Here is a 22972-nt window from a genome sequence, read left to right on the forward strand (position 1 = left end):
ATCTCGGTTAACACAGCAAGTTATGCCATAAAGTAAGAATTAAAAATCTCAACATCTTAAGTTCATATACATTATACTAATAGGCTTCATGTAGGCTTAATTTCACGTAGTGTTAATTTCAATGTCTGTTACCAGTTCCGTTTTACTGTTTTGTTTTGTTTTGTTTTTAATTTCAGGAAGCGGTTCAATTCCTGATTTCTTTCAGCTTATGAAACGGCAGTTCACAGAAGAAGAATGGCGAGTTATCAAGTCCATGAAGAATGAATGGCTTCAGTTGGATATGTTTCATAGGCATTGGGTAATAACATTTATTATTTACAGTCGATTTATACAATCCCTGTTCAAGCATATAAGCATTCTGTCAGGGTTCAAAATAGTAAATCAGAGTCCATGGCAAAGTATTGCTCAAAGTTCCAATTTATTAAGAGAGCCATGTTGGCACATCTTGGAAAACCCAAATCTGAAAGCTTCCCGGTTTTCCCCACCCAGTTGAAAGTTCAAGATCTCGCCCCCCACCAACAAGTCCATCACATGGTTCAATCTTCCACTACCATGCTGGCAGTTCTACCCATCCAGTTCTGGTCAGGTGCAGAAGTGCAAAGACAAAGGATGACCTTGGCGTTCTAGAAGAATTTTGTTATGGCCACATAGCATCTAACTCCATACAATCCCCCCTCCTGTTTTCCCACAATAGAAAATGCATAGAATAATAGAAAGTGTGGCAGGCCAAAGATCCAACAGAAAAGATGGCTGCAGGCCTGACACATTCATTATTTTGAGAACATTTTTTAAATGTGGAATGTCTATTTTGAAAACTTCCTGGAAGAATTCTACAGCAATCCAGAAGACTGGAATTTATCATTTTTTTCAGAAAAGTAATTCTGGCTTTCCCAGTTGTATATTGGCCTTCCTTCAAAGAGTGTATGTATACTAAAATATTGTTTTCTATTTGATTATTCTAACACTCTTATTTGACAATTTAGGTTGTAGAAGAGTGATTCACCCAATGATCTCAGATTTAATCCAGGTCTTACAAATTTAATGTTTGACCCATGAAACCAACAATATCTTTAACACTCACTACTTAGGAATAGGTTGTATATTATATTTTATTACTGGTTTCTTTATTATGCTAATGGACCTGAATTTCTAGGATGTCGTGGTAATTCTTCGACAACTATTTGAGAACTAATTTGGCCAGCTGAAATGAAGATAAATTAGACTATATCCTCTACCTCTTAAGAAAAAATATATTTGCAAAGGGGAAATGAATCTCTCCATTCATGACAAATAATAGCTGTTCAGATCTTCCATTCCTTTTCCGTCCGGATTTTTTCCCCCCTTTTATCTCTTTTCTATTAGACTGTGAATCTCTTCACAGGAATTATCTTACCTTTCAGTACCTGTACAATGCTTAGAACATATTAGGCATTTTTGTCTGCAACTTTTAAATAAAAAAAATCGTTTCTTTGATGCCATTGGAAGTTTTTAAAAAGTTGTATTGTGACTGGGAAAGACAGTTGAGCAGTGGCGTAGCCCTTTCATCCCTGCCGCTGCCCATCCTTAGATTGTTGCCTGAGTTCACAGGAATTAAGCTCCTTCAAAGCTTCCATTGGCCTGATTTATAACAGAGACTAGCAGTATACCGAAAGAATAGAAAGAAGGGAGGAATAGAAGGAGTGGGAAAAAAACGTGAAAGGGGGCGGGCAGCAATAAAGAACATGAATGCTACAAAATGAAATCTAGTTCAAGACTTGACAAAAACCTTGAAATTTTAGTCCAGCACGTTCAAAGACTGTCAAGTTCAAGGCAGCTTTGATGGATTCAAAAGTGGAAAGTGTCAGGAGCAGGAGTAGTAGTTCCGATTTAATAGTTAAAGCTGTCCTTCAAAATTGTGTACATATCATTACTAAATAAATGTATAAAGAGAAGGAATCGTGTCTTGTATGACTGGTTTAGAGGGGTAATTAATGCCTAGAAATGATTCAGAATGATTTACAAACCTATACTATATACCCAATAACCTCTTGTGTTTGAATGTCAAACTTTAGGCATTAAAAGAGAGCTTTGTGAAAGCCATTGGTGTTGGAATAGGATTTGACCTTCAAAGGATAGAGTTTAATGTGTCCCCAGTGGAGTTGGAAGAAGGAAAAACATACAATGAAACTATTGTACTCTTGGATGGTGAAGAAGAAAAGGAGTGGACGTTTGAGGTATGATTTTAATTTACACGCTATTCCCTAGATCCATCATATATATTTAACTGAAACATAATAGGTTTGCATTGAAATAAATGACACTGTCTCTAGCATTATTAGTGACTACCTCCTCATCAGCTAAAATCTTTCCTCCTCTCTCACTTTCTGCTATAACTTCAGCAGCAACCTATTTTTAGCCTCCGCTATAAATGACTGAGTCTGAAGTATGAAATTGCCATCTGACTTTTGTCCAATAACTTTTGGCATGCTGATGTAATGATAGAGGTTGAAGAATGGGCTTTCCTAATGAAATGTAGCGTTTTTCCAAGACAAACAAAAATAAATAACTGCCGCAATTCCTATTACTCATCTCCAATTGAAGCATCTTTCAAACTTTTAATTTCTGTAATCTGCATGAGGTTATGACAGTAACTCCGGAGTCTGTAGATTTTTCAAAATGAAGTAATGTGGAAATCATTGCAAAATGCCCTTTTAACTCCTCGGTTCCTGTTTTGAAACATGACATTTAAAGATGAAACAAACAAATGTCATCTTGTATTTTAAATAATGATCAAAAAGGAAATTGGACTGCATCTTTATCATCCATACTGTTCTTTGACTGGTGGACCATGTCATCAGAATCACCAAGTCTTGTTGTTTTACTTATTCAATGAGAAAAGAGGAAAAGTGCAAACAAGCATTTACAGTAGTTGGGAAAGTTTAGCTTAGGCTGTAATGTCACCAACCTTCCTGGTGGAATAGTCCAACTTGTTATGGCCAACTCACTGTGGCCAACATGTTACAGGACAATTCCCTGTGGGGCAATTCAACAAATACAAAGTTCAATTAATTTTGATGGAACCGTGGTCTATAGTTCGTTTTTTTGTTTGTTTTGTTTTTATTGGATTTATATGCTGCCCTTCTCCCAAAGGACTCAGGGCGGCATACAACATTAAAAAACACACATCCCGAAAAGTTAAAAAGAAATTAAATATATATCCAAAAAAACCAAATCGAATTTATAGAACAATACATTTTAAAAATAAGTTAAAATTAACAGGCCAGGCCGGCTTGCTGGAAAAGCCAACTTTTTAGGGCGCGTCGGAAGGACCGGAGGTCAGGGATTATGCGAAGCTCTGGGGGCAGCTCATTCCAGAGGGATAGTAATAAAATAAAGAGAGCTAATCCAGAAATATCAGAATAGTTTTGATGAAGACATGGTCACCAATAATAAAAGTAACTGAATGAAACGATTAATACAACATTTAGTTTGATCCTGCAGTGAGTTGGCCATAACAAGTTATCCCATGGTCAATTGGCTATGGTGAGTTGGGCATGGCAAGTTGTCCTACACCCCTTCCTGAAGCATGTAAGTTATGCCCAATCTTACTTCTGCTTTATTTGTTTCTCAGGAGACCCGGTTAGATGATGGCCACCATATTGCCGTTGCTCTTGGAAAATCAGGAGAATTTGGAAAGTACCACTCAGGGGTAAATTATTCTGCAAATTATCCTTAATTTTTTGAATTACATTTGAAATTAATACAGGCTGAAATTTGGTATTTTCTGCTATATGAGGGAATGTGTGTGACTGTGGTGGTGAGGTTTCCGTTTTCATTGTCAGCTGAAATTTTAAAATTTTGTTCCGGTTAAATATCTGTTGATCGTGTTGTGCTTGAGCATGATTTACCCCACAAAAAAGTTGCTGTACTACAACTAACAAATATTTCACTTTGTTTGCTTTTTTGTACATTAAGACCAATATTTGAACAAAAAGAGCTCTACAATATATCAAACATTTAAAAAATACACAGAAATGCCTAAAATAATAGCATAAGGAAGGTACCAGGTAGTTCTATAAGGCATAGCAATCTTTAGCAATTCAGCAACCTTACTGGGGGGAAAATGAAATTTGATCCCTTGGAGAAAAATAACCTGCTGAGAGATACAATTAAGATTTCTAACAATTGGCCAGTCCCAACAATTCAATCTGATTGAAATTGAGTTCTCTTCTAGGTTTTGGGCCTAGAAGCCTCCAGGGACCAAAAATGGGCTGCGAAAGGCCACCCTCACCCCCCCTGTGTTCCCCCCATGCATGCACATGCACCTCCCACATGCATGACAGAGACCCAAAAATCAGCTGGCCGGCGGGCGGTACACACGCATGTGCGGTGGAGCTGAGCTGGGGCGACAGCTCACATACCTGCAGAGAGGGCTCTCTGCATGCCACCTGTGGCACAGGTTCCATAGGTTCACCATCACGGCCCTAAAGAGACACAGGCTAATTCCAGCCAGTTTATTTGTCTCAAAATATCTATAATATTTAAATAAAATGACCATTTAAGAGTCATGCCAAATTCTTCAGCAATATTAATCCTTATATAAACTTGAGGATTCTATCTTGACCTATGTTTTCCTACAAATGTTCTTTGAGCTCCTATCCATCACTTGTGTTTCCCTGAATCTTTGCTAAAGCCTTAGTTTTAAAAAGTGTTACATTGGCAGCTTTTATCAACTGATACAGAGCTGAATTTTATTTATTCATTTCTCTATCTATTTATCCAATTTCTATTTGGCTGCCCATTTCACAAAAAAAGCGACTCCGGAGAGGATCCAGCTTTTAGATTTTACATACAAATTAAGTATTTTATCAGCAATTTCATATGTTGGATTTTAAAAAAACAAGACTAAACTAGTTCAAGCTATGTTTCCTTTTCTATTATTAATCTCATGAATTTCTTTTTTTTTTTTACATCTTTTCTGTGCCCTGAGTAACGTTACTTATCTTGAAAGAGAATAACATGATGAATGTGTGTGTGTGTGTGTACGGATTTTTGCTCTTGTTATTTTAAAAACCTGCATTTTTAATACGGAGACAAACAACTATAGTCCTTCTGCTTCCTACAGCTTCGTATTTGCAACCCCCTCCAGTACATGGAGTTTCTTCAGTTGAAGCTCAGAAACAAATTACTTTCAGGACTGCAGTTTTTTCCCCTTGTTTTTCACATGAAAGTGGAAATGGAAGCAGCCTCTTTGAGGAAAACCAATTTCATTACATCCCTTAAAACCTCCCAAACTCCCCAAGCCAGATGGAAAATCTGCCAATTTGGTGGCACAACTTTCAGCAGATTTCCAACTTTCTATTGATATTTCCTGACCTGTCTTCCCTACTGAAAAACCGAAATGAAACCTTTTTTTTTTTGCCTCATGAAATTTGAACTTTATGTGTATTTCTCAAGATTTGCCTTCCTGCATTTTGCAATTCCACCTTTTCTCCGCCTATGCAACACTATTCTCCCATTCATCTCTCCATCATGGCACCTTTGAAGGAAATGGGAACTTATCAAGGGCTCCCACTACCATTCTTTTCCTTTACAAAGAGGTTGGGGGGGGGGGGAACCATGGGGAAGAAAGGCTGAATTGTTATCTCATTCCTTCTGCTGCTATGCCATTGCTTTAAACAACCATAGGGACATTATTTATACATATGGACATCACCAGATGGAGTTATGCAGAAATCAAAACGAACACATCATTGGTAGAAAGAGGTGGAAGAGGTCTTTTAGCTAGGAAGGAGGTTCCAGTCTCAAACTGGTAAGCTGAAAAGATGCCCATCGATAGATAATAACTGATTCAAAGAAAAATGAAAGGAATCACGAGAAGTGTTGATGCCGCTTTATAATGCCTTGGTGAGGCCACACTTGGAATACTGCATTCAGTTCTGGTCGCCACGATGTAAAAAAGATGTGGAGATTCTAGAAAGAGTGCAGAGAAGAGCAACAAAGATGATTAGGGGACTGAAGACTAAAACATATGAAGAACGGTTGCAGGAACTGGGTATGTTTAGCTTAAGAGAAAGAAGGACTAGGGGAGACATGATAGCAGTGTTCCAATATCTCAGGGGTTGCCACAAAGAAGAGGGAGTCACACTATTTTCCAAGGCACCTGAGGGTAGAACAAGAAGCAATGGGTGGAAACTAATCAAGGAGAGAAGCAACTTAGAACTGAGGAGAAATTTCCTGACAGTTAGAACAATTAATCAGTGGAACAGCTTGCCTCCAGAAGTTGTGAATGCCCCAACACTGGAAGTCTTCAAGAAGATGTTGGATAACCATTTGCCTGAAATGGTATAGGGTTTCCTGCCTAGGCAGGGGGTTGGACTAGAAGACCTCCAAGGTCCCTTCCAACTCTGCTATTGTATTGTATTGTATTGAATGTGTTGAAATTCCACAGAGTAAAATATACAGTAACAACATCTACAATACCATAGAAGATACTCCCTACTTACAAAAACTAGATGATAAAGTTAGATAAGTCTTCTAGTCATTACCAAGTTGGAAGCTACAAAAAAAAAAGATACAATATCTACAGAACGGTGGCGAGCAATAGAAGAGAAATCAGTAAAGGTTTTAATCACAAACTTGGATAATGACACAGTGGCCAGTTGATTAGAAGAGGTCAGTCTACATTCCATTACTAAAGAAAAGGTAACAGAGTATGCAAACTATCATACAATATCCTTAATTTTACATGATAGTAAAATAACTCTTTAGAAAAGGCCAAAGAACACAAGGCATATTCTCTGGATAATTGAGAAAGCCAAAAATAACAAAAACGGTATGTGCTTTGTTAACTATAGAAAAGACTTTGATTGTGTGGCTTATGAGCAATGCACTTAGAAAATGAGAAGCTCGGAACATTTCTTTATTTTTATGCAAAACCTATATTGCAACCAGGAAGTCACATTATGGACCTCACATGATGGACTAATGGAGAAGACTGTAACTAGGTTAGCAAAGGAGTGAGACTGGGTCTCCCCCTAACTATTATTTATTCAAATTACATGCAGCATATACATTGAGGGAACTGAACTGAAATTAGATTGATGTAATCTAAAAGTTGGAAGAATAAAATAATATGGTATAATATCAGTGGTAGGATTCAAATAATTTAACAACCAGTTCTCTGCCCTAATGACTGGCTGGATAGGCATAGCCAGGTGATCATGTGACTGGGTGGGTGTAGCCAACTCAACATCATTCATCACACCCAGCTCCGCCTCCCAGCCACTATCCCTTTCCTTGGACCTATACGCAACACCTCCAGAAATGAAAGGGTTAACCAACTGTCAGTATCCTCGTGCAAATCCGACCCCCCCATTGAAAGGATGGGGAGAGACCAGCAAAGCATTCTGCTCCCATCACCAAGGAACCTAAGACATTGGAGGCTGAGCTTATTAAAAAGCAATATATTATGTCATAACAGCCAACATTTCACGCCTGACCTGGCAGAGGCAATAAATCCCATTGACTCCTCAGAATCAATTTACAATTAAAGCCCATTTGCACCCCAAAAATAATAAACAAATAGCAGGAGGAGAAGGATTGGCAATATTTCTGTGCAGGCAATTCTGGAAGAGACTAAGATAAAGCTGGATTAACCCCTTCCTTCCCTCCTTCCTTCCCTCCTTCCTTCCCTCCTTCCTTCCCTCCTTCCTTCCCTCCTTCCTTCCCTCCTTCCTTCCCTTCTTCCTTCCTTCCTTCCTTTTTTGGCCTGTTTTTTGGCTGTCTTTGGCTGTTTTCTGGGCTGTTTGTTGCCTGAAAAACAGCCAAAACGGCCCCAAAAAACCAGTTGAAAAACAGCTCAAAAAACAGGCAAAAGGGGGACCAGCCAGTGGTAGAATTAGCCAGTTCACCGAACTGGGCAGAATTTTAACAATCAGTTCTCCTGAACTGGTCCGAACCGGCTGAATCCCATGTGTAAGTTCAAGATCTACAATGTACAATTGGGACTAAAATGAAGAAGACCAAACCAATAATTACAGATATAACCAGCTTTAGAACTAACAATTAAGATATTGAAGAGGTAGGTAGCTGCTACCTTTTAGGATCACCAATCAACAGAAAAAAAAGAGTAATATATATATATATATATATATATATATATATATATATATATATATATATATATATATATATATATATATATATATATATATATATATATATATATATATATATATATATATATATATATATATATATATATATATATATATATATATATATATATATATATATATATATATATCACAGCATAGTACACAGTAGAGCAGCCATGAAAATTGCTGATCAAAGATAAAAATTATGCAAACCATGGTATTCCCTGTGGCACTTTACAGAAGCAAAAGTTGGATTTTGAAGAACCAGATACACTTTTGAACCTTGGGATCTGAAAAGACTTTAAAAATACTGTATCATGGATAACCAAGCAAACAAATGGATTGTTGAACTCATCGACTCAGAGTTCTCACTCAGGGTACACATTACCAGGCTCAAATGATCACACTTCAGACATGTGAAGGGGGAAATCTAGTTTCGGTGGAAGTTCATACAGTTGAAAAAGTGAAAGGAAAGAGAAGAGGATGACCAGCCACAGAATGTATTGACTCAGCTATAGCAGTTATTGGAAAACCTGAAGGACCAGGTGGGGAAACAGATCTACCTGGAAGAGATCCATGTGGTCATTAAGAATCAATACCGTCTTGATAGAACATAATCAACTTGATGTTATTGCCAGCTTCATATAACATCATCCACAAGCTTCTAAGCACCACAGAAAATAAATTACAGCCCCTGATTTAAGGGGAGGAAAAAAAGTTCCCAGCCCTATTTATTTGCTTCTTGGCATTTATTTTCTGAATGCTTGTGATCCATTTTTTCTCATTTGGAGAATTTCTTTAAAGGAGTACTATTTTTATAATTGTTTTTTTTTACAGTGTTCATTAATCATCATAAATTATTGGACTTGGATAGTACCTTTCTTGATCTCTGATGCACTTTCTAACTCAATTACTATCAGTGTGTTGATGACTAATCCCCAAGTAATGTAAGAGACATTTGACTTCTTGATTTTCCATTTAACTTCTTTTTTTAACAGGCTTTTTACAGCATTGAAGTCAGATGTGACTGCTTTGGAATTCTTGAGCAATTTCCAGTCTACTTATAAATTAAACTTGGTAGCACTACGATAACTATTTCTAGTGAGATGAGCATGTACATCTCGGATTTTTTAGGTTCTGCATCAAATGTGAACATACTGGTTGACCAGAGGTGGGTTTCAAATCCCGGGGCTACCAATTTGCTCATGCTTGCGCACATGCGCCACTTTTGCGCATTTGCAGAAGTGTCCAGGTGGGTGGGCGGAGCCTCTTGCCACCGCCACTACTGGTTCGACCGATCAGGGAGCAATCCACCTCCGTGGTTGACCTGAAAACTATTTTCCCCCTTTGTCTTTCATTTCATGTATGTAAAAAAAAAGTTGTATTTTTTAGGACGAATAATCCCAGCCTTGTTTCTCAAATAGACAAATCTTAATCTATTTTTCCCTTCTTTTAGATGATTCCCAGCAATAAGCCTGCATTTACAATACTGACTTTCAATGATTTAGTTGCCTCTGCTATTCCTCTTACATCGGAAGACCCTGCTTGCTGGGAAAACTTTTGTTCTAGACAGGAAATGCCAACACGACAGAGTTGTAGCCCAAGATGAGAGAAGCTGGATTTACTGGAGAAAGAAATTGAAAGCCTTCAGAGGCTGCAAATTGTTATTTTACCAACAGCTAATTGGTATGGAAATGTGTGGGGCAAGAGGGAGAGCATTTGGACACCCCCCCCCAAAAAAACACTTTTAAAATAGTTTTTCTTGCTGTGTATACATTTGTAAATATTTTCCCATATCTCTCAGATTTGATGTAACTGTTCTCTGGCTTAACTTGTATAAGTGGCTTGTTCTTCTTTCTCTGTAATGAAAGAATTGGTATATTTCCATTGATTCCTATGAATGAATCGGGGAACGTATCACTTTTCTCTGTTGAATGGTCTGTTTAATTGCAGAAGATATACAGGGTAAGGGTTGCATGTCTACTTCTTCACGAAAGAAGGTATTCTTCACTGATAAGGTATATTATGTGATGAACTTCAGTTTCCCCAATAATCACATCATTGTTCCTACTGTAATTCTTATATACTCAAATCAGTGGTGGGATACAACTGGTATGCCCTGGTACAGGCATACCGGTGCCTGCTGGGAGCACCAGGTACTGTTCCGATATGGTGCTCCGGAGGGCCCACCCACCCGCCCGCTCTCCTTACCACTATTTGAGCCGATTGGGGCTTTCACGCACTTGCACAGAGCGTACGGTGCCTGTGCAACGCTCCGCCGAGGAGCTGGAGCATCGCGGGCGGTAAGTACACATGCACGTGCTGCGTGCGTTCACGTGATGAACTCTGGGCCCTGTTGCAGCGTACCGGTTGCAACGGGATCTGGAACCCACCACTGACTCAAATGTACTACCCTACTACTCTTGTGGCTTGCTGGTGGGGCCACAACAGTAGTACAACAGTAGCGGAGCTGGTGGCAGACTCAGACAGTGTGGAAGTTGGGGAGGAACATGGGCCAGTCTGGGGAATCCTCTGATGAGGGCTCTGTGTCGGAGGCAGATGGGGCCAGGGGTGTCTGACAGTTATCGGCTGCCTTCAGAGTCGGACATCAGTAAGGCAGAAGAACAGCTGGAGCCTGTTCCCAGTGTGTGCATGTGCAGAGCTGCCAGGAGAAAGGAACAGCTAAGGAACAAGGGTCGACTCAGAAGTAAAACCACAGGTGGTTGGTGAATGGCCCCTCCCATAGGGAATAAAGGAGCTAATTGAACAATTAGTTCAATTCATTAGGGTGAAGATCTGTTCCTGACTTCTTGCCAAGTAATTGTTGCTACAGCATGGCGTTGGGAAGATATCGGCCTGCCAGCTCTCCAAGCCTGATAAAGGTCTGTGGCTGTGAAATCTCATGTAAGACTGTTGGCCAGGACTTTGCTGGAGAGGAATTCACTTTAAATAAATCAAACGGGTTTTATCGGGACGAGGAGTCGTCTTCGTGTTTTTGGGAAGCCTAGGTCAGAACAACTACATAATGGAAATGAGTGGAAGAAGCAAAGTACAAGGCCATATTAACTATTTCCAGAATAAGTGGTCTCTGATTGCCTATCACGCCAAAGAAGATCTAATGAACTGGTGTCCTATAATATTAAAGGAAATTAAGTATTTATGCTAGCTTGTCTATATAACTTACAGAGTTGCCAAGGTTAGCATATCCAATAAAGGTGGATATGAGAAAGGGGAAAAAAAACTACAGCTGCTTTTGAGTTATGCATTTCCAGGTAATGACAAGAAGTAATGAAAACAAACTCCTGTATAACCGAGCTATAACAGCAGATGGTTGTCTTGAGTTTTATACCCTCTACCTCCTGGACTATTTCTTTTTCAGAACTGAAATTGCATATATATGTGAAAACTATGCTCTGAGTCTAGGAAATGACCCCGTCCCTTGGATTGCAGTGGAGCCCTAGTCATGCCAATGTTGGGTGGAAGTTCAATCAGGACAAGAACCTTGAGTTGCTTTCAGGTATTAAGTATATAGAGTGTCTGGACCTGGGTTTCATGCCCTGTCTCCAAAAACAATTCAAAGGACAAGGGGTATGAAAAATCTGTTATTGAGAATTAGCTATTGTCAGTTGGGTTGGAGGTGAGATTGGATGCCAATAAGGATTGTAACCCATCAGAAGTGGGGTGCTGCAGGATATCATATTTATCCTGATGCTATTGTATCTTTCAACAGGTTCTGCCATCTCTTTTTTATGTAGTAAGAGAGGAAATTGGGTAGTATTTTAGTGTATTGTAACTCTCTTGTAGTTTCTCCCTTAGAGAATACAGATTAGCACAATGCAATGGGAACTTGGAGTTCTAATCCAAACGCCTGCTCTAGTAGGAGACCCTATACCAGGGGTGTCAAACTCAAGGCCCGGGGGCCAGAACCGGCCCACGGGGTGCTTAGATCTGGCCTGCACTTTGCAGACGATCTAGCATTTATCACAGAGGAACCCCTAGAAACTGGACTAAAACTATTGGAAGATATAAACCAATTTGGTAAAGTGGCAGGGCTTAAAATAAAAAAAGAGAAAACTAAAATATTAAGAATTTAACTAAAAGACAAAATGAAGAACTGGAGGAGAAACTGGGAATTTTGAGGGCCAAGAAAATTAAATATTTGGGAATATGGCTATTGGCAAAATGTATTACAATAAAAGAAGATAATTACAACAAACTGCTACGACAGATACAAAAAGATTTGGATAATTGGACTAAACTACAGATATCACTAATTGGCAGAATCTCAACAATCAAAATGAATATACTACCCAAATTACTCTATCTTTTTCAAACAATACCGATTAAATTAGATAATTTTTTTTTTCTGAACAACTAAATAAAATGGTATCCAAATTTATCTGGTCAGGGAAAAAACCGCATATTAAATACAAACTTCTACAAGATAGTAGAAACAAAGCGGATTTTGGCCTCTCAGATTGGGAACTTTATTATCAGGCGGCAGACCTAACATGGCTAAAGGACTGGATCCAATTAAAAAAAATAAAAGAATCCTTAAGCTAGAAGGACACAATCTCCAACTAGGCTGGCACGGCTTCCTCTGGGAGGGAAAGAATAAATTTCATTCCTACTTTCAGAGACATATAGTAAGGGATGCCCTGCTTAGGGTCTGGGGGGAAAAAACACTACCTGAAAATCCCAATCTGGTTATCAACCATGGAGGCAAAGACATATCCAAATACTATAGATCTCAGTAAAATGGTAAGATATGCAGAGCTCTTAGATGTAAAAGGAGAACTAAAATCAGTACAAGATCTGAAAGCACAGGGAATAAATATGGAATGGTGGCCCTACCTACAAATTAAAACAAGATTTAAAAAAGATCGGAAACAATGCAGAATATATGAGAAACAAATGGAATTAGATAAAATATTACTAGGAACTGGACGAAAAATGATCACTAGATTATATAATTTTCTTTTAAAATATAAAGTGGAGGAAGAGACTGTAAAGGAGACAATGATTAGCTGGGGAAGAAATTTTGGCCATAATATAGAGTTAGAAAATTACTCTATATTGTTATGTATGTTCCGTGTTTTGTTTTGTTTTATTGTGTTTTTTTCCCTTGTTGTGTCTTCTTTACTGTTTTTAAAGATTAAAACATTCAATAAAAATTAATTAAAAAAAAAAGATCTGGCCTGCAGGGCCACCCTGGGAACAGCAAATAGCCCATGGTGCCTCTGCCAGAGAAAATGGAGCTCGGGAACCCCTTTTTCACTTGGACCTCAACAGGTGCCCTGACATGAGTGATGTCAAGGTGGTCAACCCCCCCCCCCAGCCCCCTGACGTCAAACACAACCCTTATGCGACCCTCAATGAAATAGAGTTTGACACCCCTGCCCTATACCATTTCGGACAAATTGTTGGTCAGTATTTTGTTAAAACTTCCATGATGAGCTTCTGGAGGGAAGCCATTCCACTGAGTAAGTGTTCTCACTGTTAGAAAATTTCTCCCTAATTCTAGATTGGATTTTTCTTTGATAAGGCCGGAGCAAGAAGTAACAGATGGAAAGTGCTTTAGAGAATATTTAGAGAATATTTGACAGCTCTTCAAATATTGAAGGCTACTACCGTGTCGTTCTAGAACTTTTCTTTGCTAGACTAGACATATCAAATTTCTGTAACCATTCAACATACCGTAATTTTCAGAGTATAAGACGCACTGGAGTATAAGACGCACCAAGGTTTTGAAGAAGCAAATTAAAAAAAAAAGTTTTTGCACTCTGCAAACCTCCTCAAAACGCCCCGTTTGTCACGGAAAGGGGCCCGGTTTTTCCCCCCAAAAAAGGCATGAATAGCCTTTAGGGGGCTTGCAAAGTGCTCCTGGGGGGTGCCCCTCCCCAAAAATGAGCAAACAATGCCCCGTTTGTCATCATAAAAAAGGCATGGATAGCCTTATGGAGGCTTAGAGTTCTCCTGGGGGCTGGGGGGGGCAAAATTGAGCAAAAAGCAGCCTGTTTTTCACTCATATCTGCTTTCCCCAGCCCCCAGGAGCTCTCTGAAAGCCTCCATAAGGCTATGTACCGCCCTTTTGGTGAAGGGGGCGGGGTTTCAGGAGGCCAAAAATGCTGTATTCAGTGTATAAGATGCACCCAGATTTTCAGCCTCTTTTTTGAGGGGAAAAGGTGCATCTTATACTCCGAAAAACACAGTATGTTTTAGCCTCCAAGTCCCCAATCACCTTTTTTGCATTACTCTGTAGTCTTTCCAGAGTCTCAACCTTTTTTGTATGATGGTGATCAAAACTGGATGCAGTATTCCAAGTGTGGTCTCACCAAGGCAGTTTAAAGTGGCACTAACACTTATAAAACCTTGATACTCTCCTTCTGTTGATGCAATTTAGGATCGCATTGGCTTTTTTGGCAGCTATGGCATACAGCTGGCTCATATTTAAGTAGTTGTCCACTAGGACTCCTAGATCCCTCTCACAGTTATTCTCATGAGCAATGTACACCTATCCTATAACTGAATTTGGTGCATTAGACAAAATGATGCCTGTATTTCCATACTGGTCTTACCTCTATTTTCAGATTATAATCAGATTGTCAAGAGGATTTACTGGTTTACAATAAATCAGTTTTTTTAAAATACATAAATACAAGGCTTACTGATGCAAATTTAGGTCGTTTAAGTTATTTAAGGCATTAAATTGAATCCCTTGTCCAGTGCAGGGTTTTAAATATCTGTATTCCTAAGAGCTCTCACTCTCTCCAACCTCTGCTTCAACATCTCTAGCCAAATGGAGCCCACCACCTCTTTGAGCCATTAATGCTCTTAAATGTAGGAGATCTCTCCTCACATTTAATCAGAAACATCCTCCTTGTAATTTAAGCCCATTATTCTGTAACCTGGCCTGTGGGATGAGAAAGAAATCTTGACCTTTTCTGTCCCAACCACTTGAGCCTCTGAAAATGCTAAATCTTCCCTCTCTGCCCAATTCTTTCAATCTCTCTTCATATAACTTTGTTTTTAAATGTCTATGGAGATTCTCAATTATTCAGTTCATGGTTGTCCCCAAAGTGTTTTTTCCAAGTGGCTTTGATTCTTTTCCTTGAAGAGGTTTCACTTCTCATTCAAGAAGCTTCTTTAATTCATAGGAAGGGGAAGGGGAAGAGCAGGAGTAGGAGAAAGATAAGGGAAGAAGGAAGGGGAAGGAGAGGAGGAAGGAAGAAAGTAGAGAAGGGAGGGAGAAAAGAAAGGGAAAATGAGGTGTTACAAAGGGAGGAAGGAATGGTAAATAAAGCAATCCAAACTGTACATTGTAACTTATTAAATGAAATAAGAATGATAAATGTAAAGAAGAATAACAATTATGTGAATGTATACTTAAAATGGTATGTAAGAGAATAAAAAAATAAAAAAAATGTTTGAAATAAAAGCTTCTCCAGTTCTGACTGAAGTGAAACATCTTCAAGGGGGAATAAAAGTCCAGTTGTCTCTTGAAAAAGTAGCTTTGGTACACCTTTGTTTCTAGTCTCCTTATCGTCTTCACTGCCTTTCTCTGAATCTTATCCATTATATTTGAATCCTTAAAGTGGGATATCCAGAATAGCACACAATGCTTAGGATGGTGTATGACCAAAGCAAAATAGAGTGGCACTTCACTTCCCATAATTTGGAAACTGCTTCAGCAGACTAAAATTTAATCCTGGGCCTTAAATTTCCTAATGCTTTTTCTACACTTCTGGCCATACATATACAATACAATACAATAGTAGAGTTGGAAGGGACCTTGGAGGTCTTCTAGTCCAACCCCCTGACTAGGCAGGAAACCCTATACCGTTTCAGACAAATAGCTATCCAACATCTTAAAGACTTCCAGTGTTGGGGCATTCACAACTTCTGGAGGCAAGCTGTTCCACTGATTAATTGTTCTAACTGTTCTAACTAATATGTGTTTTTTTTCTTGATTTCCATTAACATCTTTGGCAGCTAACAGCTAACTATCAGAATCAGACAAGATATTAACAGGGCAGAAAAAAATTGATAAAGAAAATATACAGCTACTTCTTAGACATTAAATTGGAAGAAGAACAAGTTAAGGAGACAATGATAGTATGGGCAAAACTTTGGTTATACAATAGTTAGATAAATGGCAGAAACTGTGGGATAGGAACTATAAATTAACAATGCCAACTGCATACAAAGAACATTTGTATAATATATTTTATAGATGGCATTTGTTGCCAGAGAGGTTGGCAAAGATGTTTAAAGATAAGTCAGCTAAATGCTGGAAGTGTCACCAGATACCTGGGCCATATTATCATATGTGGTGGACATGCTCAAAAAAAAAATATTAGGCAAAAAAAAAATGGTAAAGCAGCATATTGATTTAAAGTCAGAAATGTTCTTGTTGGGAATTTTACCCTAAAAATATAGTAAGGGGAATGCATATTTAATTATCCATATAATTATAATTATAATGAATAAGCTAGAATTGTATTTGCACAAAATTGGAAAAGTGAAGAGATCCCCACAGATGAGAATGTGATCATGAAAATATTAGAATGTGCAGAAATGAATAGTTTAATGCTAGAAATTAAGGAGAAAGAACAAACTGAATTATTATATGACATGGGATTTATTTTATCAATGGTTAGATACTAAAAACGGAAGTTAGAAACAGGGAAACAAACATAGATTAGTGAAATAAAGATCTGTTAAGAGAGAGAAGCAAATACGATTATTATGTTTAATATTATAGAATTAATGTTAATTAAATGAATATTGTTGTAAATTTTGATTATCATTTTACAAAGATATTTGTACCCGAACAACACACTGTTTAATTGAAGATGGAATAATAATATTAAAAAATAAAAATATATATATTTAAAAAGCATTTTTGGCAGCAGCAAGAAGCAAAAGGTTTTCTGTATAAGATGTTGCAAGTCTTCTACTCAGAAGCACAATGCTAAACTACATGGGCTGCTAGTCTGACAACCTATTAAATATATATATATTTTTTGCAGTGTACTATTTTCAATCATTTGTCTGGATTTTGGATTTGAATCTTAAAACTATGCATTTCAACAGAATTCTCTTTCACAGGAACTGTTCTCTTTATTGGAATTTTTTTTTTTTTGATTATCTGTCATCACTGCATTGGGTTTTAAGATATTCATGTTTTCCTACCACGCATAGCAATTGTTAAAAGCACAAATCTCTAAAGCTGTATTTATTTATAAATAGTATGATTTGGCGTCTCTAAATTTGAAACTCAAAGCATACAGCGAAAGAGCCCCTGTGAAATGGCTTGATTTGCAATTCAGCCTTGTCTTGGTTTTTCAGAAAATTACCTTTCAAGGCTAAGTTGCTAATTGCCAGTATTGTTAATCATGCATTCAAGATCGCTCAGTGTAAATGTGTAAAAAGATTTAAATTCTCATTGAATGAAAGCTGAACATTTGGAATAAATGTACATTAAAAAAAAACACAACGTTCGTGTTCTTCTTCTAATTGAACAGCATAAAAGATTTAGTTTGAATCCCAAACATATTTCTATTGCCTACATGCTTAAAAACTCCCCTTTCTTACACATGCACACATGAGCAATTGCACACCAAAGACTTGGAGCAGAAGTCCCATTTCTAAATAGGTTCATACCAAGAAACATAATTCAAAAAGAGCTCAGCTTCCATTTAATCTTCAATAATTACAAAAATATTAACACAGTCATGCTCTTTGTATCTACATTGATTTGTGTCTTTGCTCATGCATGGGTGGGCGTACACTTATTCCTCCATTGAACCAGCTTTATTAGGACTGCTGGCAGATGAAAATGGAGACAAAACCAATGGTGAGGTCTCCTTGCAAGCCTTTTTTTTGAGTTAAGCAGGCTGCAGGAAAGTGGCTACTCTTACTGAGGTTTTAAAAAAAAATTCTCTGCAAAGGGCACTTACCCTTCTGTCTCATTTATTTCTTACTAGCTGATAACCGGCATTGTCCGGGTATTTATTTATAGGAGGAAAATGTCCGGACCAAATGTAATTTCTAATGCTGGATTTTCCCTCTTACCAAACGGAGCCCCCTTTTGGAGTATTGTGAAGCCGTTACCATGGCAACTCCACTGCACTATACAGTAGAAGCCATTTTAAGGCACAACAGGCTGTATCTTAACAGAACACACACCCCGAGGGGCGTTAGGGGTGTCTTAACAACACAGTATTTTTTCCCAGAGAATAAGTCATCTGTGTACCAAGTTTGGTTGAAATTGCTCGAGGCATTCCAGAGTTATGCTGGAACACACACACGCGCACACACGCACACACGCACACACACACACAGAGTCATTTTTACATATATAGATTTGTTTCAATCAAAGCTAAGAGAATTATCTATAAAATTGTGGTTCGTTGGGTTGCAAATTAAGCAGAGGAATGACCGATAATATAAATCGATGGATCCAAAATGTCTGTTGGGTGAAGGAGAAATCAAGACAGGATAGAATCGACCCTGATTTAAATGGTTCATTACACCGATATGTAGGCAGGCAGAAACCTTATTTTGGTAATTGACCAATAAAAATACATTCTGTAAAAGATACAAAGCAAAGTTAACCCCTAACATTAGTGACAATCAGCAACCATTTGTGAGGGAAATACATAATGTATTTATACATTATGTATAAATTTATACATAATGGAGCAATTTTTTTCTACTTTTAGAGAGAAATGTAAAGGAGCACGTGAGTCTTGTTATAGAGGCATGTGACACTTGGTGAGAAATGTCCTATCTCACAATGAGATAAGAATGGACAATATTGAAAGGACCACAGATCTTAACTCAATTTCCTGGCTTTCTAGGAAATAGTAGGAGGCCTTCTAGTCTCATCCTGTCACCTACAATGAGGTTGAAATTTGCTAGTCTGTGAACAAATAAGTTAATTTTTCAGTGTATAAAAGTGGGGATGGAAGTGGTCTACTTGAAGATGGTATCCTCCCATTTTCATCCTTAAATCAACCCAAATCTTATAGATTGGATCCCTGCCCAAAAAGTCAACTTGGGGACTTTCAAAGGCTTTTGGGATGGAAAAATTAACAGTGGATGTGGGAACATAATTTTTTCCATTCTCATTCTCATTACAGGTTGTCATCAACTTACGTCCACAACTGAGCCCAACATGTCTATTGCTAAGCAAGACAGTTGTTAAGTGAATCCCTGCAGTTGTTCATTTAGTAACAAAGTTGTTAAGTGAATCTGACTACCCCGTTGACTTTGCTTGTGAGAAGCAGGATCACATGACCCTGGGACACTGCAAACGTCATAAATATGAATCAGTTGCCAAGCATCTGAATTTTGATCATATGACCCTGGGGATGATGCAACAGTTGTAAGTGTGAAAAATGGTTGTAAGTCACTTTTCAATGCCATTGTAGCTTTGAAGCATTACTAAATGAACCACCTGTATAACCTAATCAATAAACCATGCTTAAACAATACAGGATTTAGTGTGCTTGGCAAACCAAGCCAATGAATTAAATAATACTTTCTGAAACTTTTCTGCGTGGTTCAATATAAAGTGAACTCTACAAAGAATCTTTTTCTCCAGAGAAATTCAGATGAGTGATGTACGCATTGCAGACAATCTATTCTAGAGTTTACCCAATTTGCACCCCACCCCCCAAATAATAATGGGCATCTATCAGAGACATAGATTATGAATCATCATGATTTCATGAATCATGAAAGAAGAGTTAAAAACCAATGTGAGAACAAACGCTGCAGAGAAATTGAATATATTTGCGTGCATATGTCTCCCAACCTTGAGTGCACTATGCTGTTCCCAATAGCCCTGAAATAAACATGATGCATTCTGTTTAGATAATTCTCAAGATTATTAAATGAATACTGATAATAAAATTCGTTTCTCTTTACCTGAAATGAACTGTTTATTTTTATGCATGATTAACTGGCTGACGGATATACTGTCATTTCTGTACAAACTATCCTTGGCCACAACCATTCCTATAGGGTTAAAAGTCGGCAGCAGTTATCTAGTCACATTACATAATTTTTTACTTGCATGCAGTTCAAAGACTTTTATGTTTGGTGTATGTGCTTGGAAATGGTAGAGGTATGTTCTGGCTAGTAATGAGCAATGTAACGGCTGCAATCTAAGAGTTGTGTTAAAAGCTTGTTTTGAAGGCATCCGATGGCGAACCAGTAGAGCCACTAAATACTGATTGACTGCACTAGACATTTTCAAATCACTTCTGGCTCTTTGAAGGCCTTTCTAGCTTCATGCATGCTTGCAGATGTCTTGGAGACTGAGGATATGCAATAATGTTCGGTCATGTTTTCTTAGATTGCCTGTAAACTTTCCCTGTCTTGAAATTATTTATTTTGTTATCCAGGGGATAATCTTTTTTATCCCTTTGGCCAAAGTGAGCAAGGGTAACTTGTGTGCAGGGGGGCGGGGTTCAAATTTTTTTACTACCGGGTTGGTGGGCGTGGCTATATGGAGGCATGTGACTGAGTGGGCGTGGTCAACTTGATATCACTCATGCACACTCAGTCACATTATCTTCCTCATCAAGCCATGCCTACCAAAAAAATGGCGAAAAGTTTTGACCGGGGTGAGGGGGTCTCCAGCCTCACCAGAGCTAAGGGAGCGCCTCCAAACAACCCAGTAAGAAAAAAAGTTTTTCTCCTCCCGGGACCCCAGAGATGCTCTGCAGGAACACTTTGCAGGCTTCAGCAGGGCTGGGGGAAGGGAAAAATGCCCCCAGTTTTGTGAAAAATGGGGAGAAAATGGGCTGTTTTGTGCAAAAACCGGGGCATTTTCCCCTTCCCCCAGCCCTGCTGAAGCCTTCAGAGTGCTTCTGGGGGTCTGGGGAAGGCAAAAACACCTCAATTTTTGCAAAAAAAAGAGGCCCATCTCTGGGATCTCTCTGTGACTGGCATGCACACACCATTAAAAAAATGGGGGGAATTACATTTTTTTCAATGAAGAAAGTTTTGCGCATGTGCAGAACAGAAAATAAAGATGGCAGTGCCCAGGATAGAACCAGCATGGTCATATGTCCGGCTGAGTTACTACCTATTCGGCCGAACCGGTAGGAACCCACTCTGATTTTGTGTGTGTGTTTGTGTGTGTGTGTGTGTGTGTGTGTGTGTGTGTGTGTGAGAGAGAGAGAGAGAGAGAGAGAGAGAGAGAGAGAGAGAGAGAGAGAGAGAGAGAGAGAGAAAGGACATGGTGTGCGCAGGTGTGAGTTCAGTTAGGAAGATGAGTGGGTCCTTCAGGCGAGTGTCTGAAGGGATCTTATGAGTGGGTGTGTCAGGCTTAGAAGCCATCTTTGTATAGGGCCTCAGGCCTGCCAGATATTCAAACATATTCTACTATGGGAAACTGGGAGGGGGGGTTGTATGGAGCATGGGAGATATGTAGCCAAAATAACATTCCTTCTCAGAGAGTCAAGCTCATCTTGTCCTTGCACCTGGACAGATGTGGATGGGATGAATCTTCCTTCGTGGCAATGACCGATTGGACCATGTGATGGACTTGTGGGTGTTGGGGCAGGGTCTTGAACTGCCAACTGGGTGGGGAAAACCTGGAAGCTTTCAGATTCAGGTTTTCCAAGATGTGCCAACATGGCTCTTCTAATAAACTAGAACTTTGAGGAATTTCTACCCTCAGATTGTTATTTATTTGAGGATGATATTTGGAACCCTGACAAGGTGCAAGTGTGGGTAGGCAGTTGGACGTTATGACCATGTGTGTAAGTGGGTGCTCCAGGTGGGCACAAGAACAGAGGGTGGGCAAGTTGCTGGTACATACAGATGAAAATGGGTAGGCAGATGGGTGAGATGGATGGAATGCAGGCACATGGGCCAGTGACTGCCACAGGTGGGTGTGATGAATAACAGAATGTACTAATTGGAAGGTACTTTATCAATCAAATTATCTAATCTGCTAAGTGTAGGCTTTATCTAGCAAGTAACCATCTAGCCCCAGTTTGAAATCCACTGGCAAGGAAGACCCTTGGCAGACTGTTCTACTGTCTAATAGTCTTCATGATCAGGAAATGCTTCAGCCTGAATCTCCAGGCTTTTAGATTCAAGGCATTGATCCAAATCTCATTTCAATAGAGCCCAGATTCAATTTGTGTTTCTCACAGCCTTTCAGGTATTCCTGGATAATTCTTCCAACTCCTTAAATCTCCTCAGTATGAGCTAAACATTTCTAACATCTTTAACTTTCACTATAGCCTTAGTTTCCCTATCTAGTATCATCTGGTAGATTTCAAATGTATCTACTCCAATCTCTTTATGTCCCTTTTAACACATGGTGCCCAGAACTGAACACAGTACTGTCAGAGTTTGTTGCAGAAAAATCAAATCCAGGAAGCACACACAGATAACTGATTCAGCAGGATTCATTAGCTTCTTTATATACATAATAACACATAAGTAAATGTACAATACCAACAGCGGGTTCTTCCAACATGGTAGTAGTTAACAGGCAGAGGAGAGATTGGTTTCAGTTCAGAGTTCAGAGCTTAATACAGATAAGACCAGACTAGTTTCTTTTGCACAGACTCAGAACTACAGAGGTAAGCCACGCCCAGGCTCCGAGCCATCTGGCATAGCTCTCAGTCACCAAATTGTTCCAATTGGCTGACCCAGTTGCCATGCCTATACATTGGCTGACCTTGTTACCATGTCCTATTCCAGTTTATGAATATTCTGACAAGTACTCTAAATGCAAAGTAAAGAAGTGTAGAGTACAGTGGGTTTTTTGCATCCTTTGAACGGGAAATGCTTCTTTTCAT

General features: G+C 38.8%; 1 protein-coding gene across 2 annotated transcripts in view; it reads left to right on the plus strand.

Annotated features, from left to right (window-relative positions):
* Positions 1 to 10049, plus strand: part of AASDHPPT (aminoadipate-semialdehyde dehydrogenase-phosphopantetheinyl transferase) — a 24590-nt gene extending 14541 nt beyond the window's left edge. The window contains exons 4-7 of one of the 2 annotated variants that reach the window (XM_081950370.1): positions 177 to 298; positions 2052 to 2213; positions 3611 to 3688; positions 9595 to 10049. In XM_081950370.1, the coding sequence (XP_081806496.1) occupies positions 177 to 298; positions 2052 to 2213; positions 3611 to 3688; positions 9595 to 9747 (515 nt within the window). In that variant the 3' untranslated portion in view covers positions 9748 to 10049. The remainder of the gene's footprint in view (positions 1 to 176; positions 299 to 2051; positions 2214 to 3610; positions 3689 to 9594) is intronic. The other variant, XM_081950371.1, reaches the window with a different exon arrangement.
* Positions 10050 to 22972: the final 12923 nt, after the last annotated feature.

This window comes from Natrix helvetica (genome assembly GCF_964273705.1).
Source record: "Natrix helvetica genome assembly, chromosome: 4".
Lineage (NCBI taxonomy): Eukaryota > Metazoa > Chordata > Lepidosauria > Squamata > Natricidae > Natrix > Natrix helvetica.